This window comes from Pygocentrus nattereri, chromosome 23, assembly GCF_015220715.1.
Source record: "Pygocentrus nattereri isolate fPygNat1 chromosome 23, fPygNat1.pri, whole genome shotgun sequence".
NCBI classification, from domain to species: domain Eukaryota; kingdom Metazoa; phylum Chordata; class Actinopteri; order Characiformes; family Serrasalmidae; genus Pygocentrus; species Pygocentrus nattereri.
In genome coordinates this window covers 1,577,501-1,582,500 of record NC_051233.1, presented here as the reverse complement: position 1 = coordinate 1,582,500, position 5,000 = coordinate 1,577,501, and the positions used below count along the sequence as shown (strand labels likewise).

Below are 5,000 nucleotides of genomic sequence, written 5' to 3'. Positions count from 1 at the left end.
TTTAGTGCCAAACTTACTGTTCTAAACGTTCTAGAATGTTCTCACTGCTCCAGTGTTAAAATGTAAACACTTCAAATGATGGCTATTTCCGGGTTCTTCAGTAAAGGCAATGGTTCTGTTTAGAACCGTGAACTCTATACAGAACACTGTGCGTGCTCGAATGGTTCTTTGCATGGAGAACTGGTTCTTCAGATTGACGGAGACTAAGATGCATATGATTCTATGTAGCACAAAAAAGGGTTCTTCTATTACTACAAGCGTTGTATCATAACGACAGGAGAACCCCTTCGGGTGCTATAGAGAACCCTTTTCAAATACGTCTTAAATAGAACCATTTTTAAAAAGGTTCTATTACAGAAATATATACAACATCAATCCAGAGAACCATTCACCATGCATAGAACCCTTTGAGCTCCTCGAGTGTGCATGGTTCTACACAGAACCATTTTAAATTAAAGAACCTTTAATTGAAGAACCTTTTTTAGAACAGTACACCCCTAAAAAGATGGTTCTTCAAGGGTTCTTTAGTAAGGGCAATGGATCTATTTAGGACCATGAGTTCTGTATAGAACCACCTGCATGCTAAAATGGTTCTCTGCATGGAGAAATGGTTCTTCTGATTAATTGGGAATGTGCTGTATATGATTCTGTACAGAACCTTTTTGAAAATGGTTCTATGCAGCACCAAAAACGGTTCTCATCAGGCTTGTATACCACAGTAGAACCCTTTTTTTGGGTGCTGTATAGAACCATAAATACAACATTCTTACACATATACAGTCTGAAGAACTACGTCACGGTGCAAAGAACCATTTAAGCATCTGTACAGAACCCATAGTTCTAAAGGAGATCATTGCCTTTGATGAAGAACCTTCGACCACTATCCGGCAGGGGGCGTGGCTTTTGCGCCCCCAGGATTGCTTGAGCTACGAGCCAATCAGAGCGTGCGGGGGCGGGGTCAACGTCGCAAGCGAATCACCACTAGCCAATCCCAGCGCGGGTGGGGCGGGGTTTGTCGGAATACAGGTGGAGTAGAAGGCTCAAGGCCCCGCCCCGCTCCCACTCCAGTCGCTCTGAAGTTTGCGTCGCGCGCTCAGTCGTGCGGTGGCTCGTGCGAGCGAGGATGTCCGTGAACGAGGCGCGTGTGTTCCGACCGTTCAAGCTGATCGCGCTGCTCTGCGTGTTCCTCGCGCTCTGCCTGGACATCGTGGCGCTCGTGAGCCCCGCGTGGGTGACGGCGGACGGCTTCGCGCTGTCCCTGTGGGAGTCCTGCTGGAAGAGCGAGGCGGACTGGCGCTGCAAGTCCACGCTCACGTCCGGTGAGGGTGCGCGCGCATGTTGGGGCAAACTTAACGGGTGGTGATCGGGTTTGAAGGGGAACTCCACCGAATTTTAAGAAATTCCTCCATAGTCCAGCGATTGAGGTGTGAACAGAGAGACTCAGGCGGTTTGGTGTGAAATGGTCCAGACGTCTTTACAGTGGTGGTGATGGGAACCAGGCGTCGCCATGACTACAACACAGATATAGACACTTTATTTACCATCCAGAACCACCAGAGAACCTACACGAGTCTTCTGAGCTTATATGGAATGTCGATGATGGAAAACAGTGGAAAATCTGGAATAATGAGTTTTCTTTGGGGACTATTTTGCCGCACAGCGCCCTGCATGTCTCCCTCCACCATGAATGGAGTTGAAGTTCTCTAAACTCTCATAAAACAGCGTCTCAGTCATCAGGCAGTGAATTCAGAACCAGTTCATGTAGGAACTTTCTGTAGGAGCTTTTAGAGGGACATCTGGTTCCCATCACCACCACTGTGGTTTATCTAGAACAGAGAACCACTCTGAGTCTGATTACATCTAAACCACTTTATTATGCAGGCTTTTTGAAAAGTTGGTGGAGTTCCCCTTTACTGTATATATCTAAATAAGCGCTGCGGCACTGGAAAGGGAATTTTCCTTGAAAGCGTAGCTGTAGGAATACTGTCATGGTCTATAAGATCTCTATGGTGCTTTATAAGGTTGTTATAATAGTTAACGATGCTGTCATACAGAGCTCTGTAATAACATACTGTCTTCATTAAGTCATTGACTGAGTTTCCTGTCCTGTAGAACCTCCGGTACTAGATCCTCTTCATGCTTTTCTGTGGAAAGTGTAAAATAAATATGTGCTTGTTTAAATATTTGGAATTTATGTGAATAACCGTTATAAAAGTTGGCGTTATAGATTTCTATAACCCATCACAACGGCGGCAGCGCCAGCCAGAAGTCTCTGCTCCGCACATTTACTGTTAGAGCAGCTTCACGTGGTCAGGAACACAGAAAGTTCCTACATGAGCTGGTTCTGAATTCACTGCCTGATGACTGAGACGCTGTTTTATGAGAGTTTAGAGAACTTCAACTCCATTCATGGTGGAGGGAGACATGCAGGGCGCTGTGCGGCAAAATAGTCCCCAAAGAAAACTCATTATTCCAGATTTTCCACTGTTTTCCATCATCGACATTCCATACAAGCTCAGAAGACTCGTGTAGGTTCTCTGGAGGTTCTGGATGGTAAATAAAGTGTCTATATCTGTGTTGTAGTCATGGCGACGCCTGGTTCCCATCACCACCACTGTAAAGACGTCTGAACCGTTTCACACCAAGCCGCTCGGAATCTCTCTGTTTACGTCTCACAGGCTGAGCTATGCAGAAAAAATAGGTGGAATTCCCGGTTAAATAGTGCCGGTGTCAGTATATTCCTGTCAGTTTGGAAACACGGCTCAGGAACTCCAGTCTAAAAGTGCACCAGCGTGAGTTCTGGTCAGTCTCCATGTAATTCTACCACTTTCCTGATAGTCGTGGGGTATTTTTGGGGTGGAGGGTGAAATGGTCCGTGGCTGCCGGCGTGAATGCAGCTGCTGGGTGTTTACACAGCTTCTGTCTCTCTGAGTGAGCCCTGTTCTCCAGTGGCTCTCTCTGAGGCCCAGGAGGACAGGAGCTCCACTGTAGTGACAGCTTCAGAGCAGAACGCTGATTTTTACTGGACAGTTTTGGGCACTGAGGCGATGTCCGGCTGCGGCGTCAGAGTGACCCTTCGCTGTGTGCTGAAGGCAGAGGCCGTGTCCGGCTGAATAAGGGACGTTTTAATGAGGATAATCAGTTTGTGACGCTGGGTAACAGGAGATTTAGCCCCGAATGGGCCTTTGTGTGTTTGTTTACGTTGAGCGCGTGGTCCCGGCTGGTCCGCCGCCCGGTCCTGGTTCCGTCTTTGTGAGCAGTGTGTTTTATGGAGCAGATGTGTCTGGGTTTTGCTTTGCGTGTTGAACAGCGATAGAAATGCATGGAATTTACCATGATTTTCTACGTCCATGACAGATGAGGAGCGCAGACAAAGGGCCTTTGTTACTGACCTGGTTCTCCCTCTCTCTCTCCATAACAAAGGCTCTGCGCTGTGCTAACATTTTGCCCTTTAAGTGGTGGTCTAGCTCACTTTTCCCGCTGCTCATTAAAAGAATATTCCAGCGCTTTTCCTCCGTACACTCCTCTGTCAGGCTTCTGAGTCCTTTACAGGGGTTTTAATGGTTCTCATGTAAGAGGAACCAATTTTTCAGAATTTCTGCTTAATTGAGCGGTTTGGTGTGAAACGGCGTCGCCATGACTACAACACAGATATAGACACTTTATTTACCATCCAGAACCACCAGAGAACCTACACAAGTCTTCTGAGCTTATATGGAATGTTGATGATGGAAAACAGTGGAAAATCTGGAATAATGAGTTTTCTTTGGGGACTATTTTGCCGCACAGCGCCCTGCATGTCTCCCTCCACCATGAATGGAGTTGAAGTTCTCTAAACTCTCATAAAACAGCGTCTCAGTCATCAGGCAGTGAATTCAGAACCAGCTCATGTAGGAACTTTCTGTAGGAGCTTTTAGAGGGACGTCTGGTTCCTATCACCACCACTGTGGACGGTTCTGACTCGGTAAGATTATCTAGAACGGAGCGTTTCACACCGAAGCACCCTGAACGACCCTGTTTACAACTTAACCACTTGATTATATAGAGTTTGTGGAACGTTGATGGAGTTTCCCTGTTAGAGACCGATAAACAGAACACTTAGTCATTCATCTGTTTCGCTGCTCTGAGCAGTGAGTGGTTGAATGTTGAGGTTCTGTTTGTTGTCGCCTTCACACAGATGGACTTAGGGATCTGAAGCTCGGATCACACACAGGTTTAATATGTGGTTTTATGCTTGTGGCATTGGTACTAGACCAGTTTACGTGCTGAAATGGTTCTTTGCCTGGGGAAATATTTTTCAGATGCTGTATATGGTTCTATGTAGCACCAGAAAGGGTTCTTCTGTCGTAACAAGCCTGACATTGTAAGAAAAGCAGTTCAGGCCGTGCCTGACAGCATGGCGGTGGTAGTATGAGGGAAGACCGATTAAGGGAGGGGGAGAACTCTGAGAACTTGGGCTGGAGTTCTGGGCAGGTTCTGCCTGTGGCTAGATGGCCGGACCCCTCACAGCTGTAACAGGACTGAGGAACAGGGAGGAGACGGGGTGGTGGCGGTGGGCATTGCGAACACTTCGTCACGGGAGCAGAACGTGAGGGTGTGAATTTACAGGGCTTTTAAACATAACTACATCTGGTGCTATGTAGAATCCTTTTCAAGAACCCTTTGCATGACTGAAGAGTTCTTTGCGTGGTGAAATGGTTCTTCAGATTGATGGAGAACGTGCTGTAGATGGTTCTTTATTGCCTTTGGCATTGTCAACGGTAGTAGAACCCTTTGTTTGTGCTATGGAGAACCATGTACAACACATTCTCCATCAGTCTGAAGAGCCATTTCACCATGCAAAGAACCAATTAAACATGGAAAGGGTTCTTTGAATGTTCCTGGTTTTATATAGAACCATTGTCTTTACTAAAGAACCCCTGAAGAACCAACATTTTAAGTATGAAACTACGCTTGTTTTTAGAAGCTGCAGAACTGGAGAAAAATTGATCGTTTTTTGG

At 46.4% G+C, this 5,000-nt stretch overlaps 1 protein-coding gene across 1 annotated transcript in view; it reads left to right on the top strand.

Annotated features, from left to right (window-relative positions):
- The first annotated feature begins 1,084 nt into the window (after positions 1-1,084).
- Positions 1,085-5,000, top strand: part of LOC108414120 (transmembrane protein 47-like) — a 39,731-nt gene continuing 35,815 nt past the window's right edge. Inside the window, exon 1 of the mRNA XM_017686920.2 lies at positions 1,085-1,319. Within this exon, the coding sequence (XP_017542409.1) occupies positions 1,124-1,319 (196 nt within the window). The 5' untranslated portion in view covers positions 1,085-1,123. The remainder of the gene's footprint in view (positions 1,320-5,000) is intronic.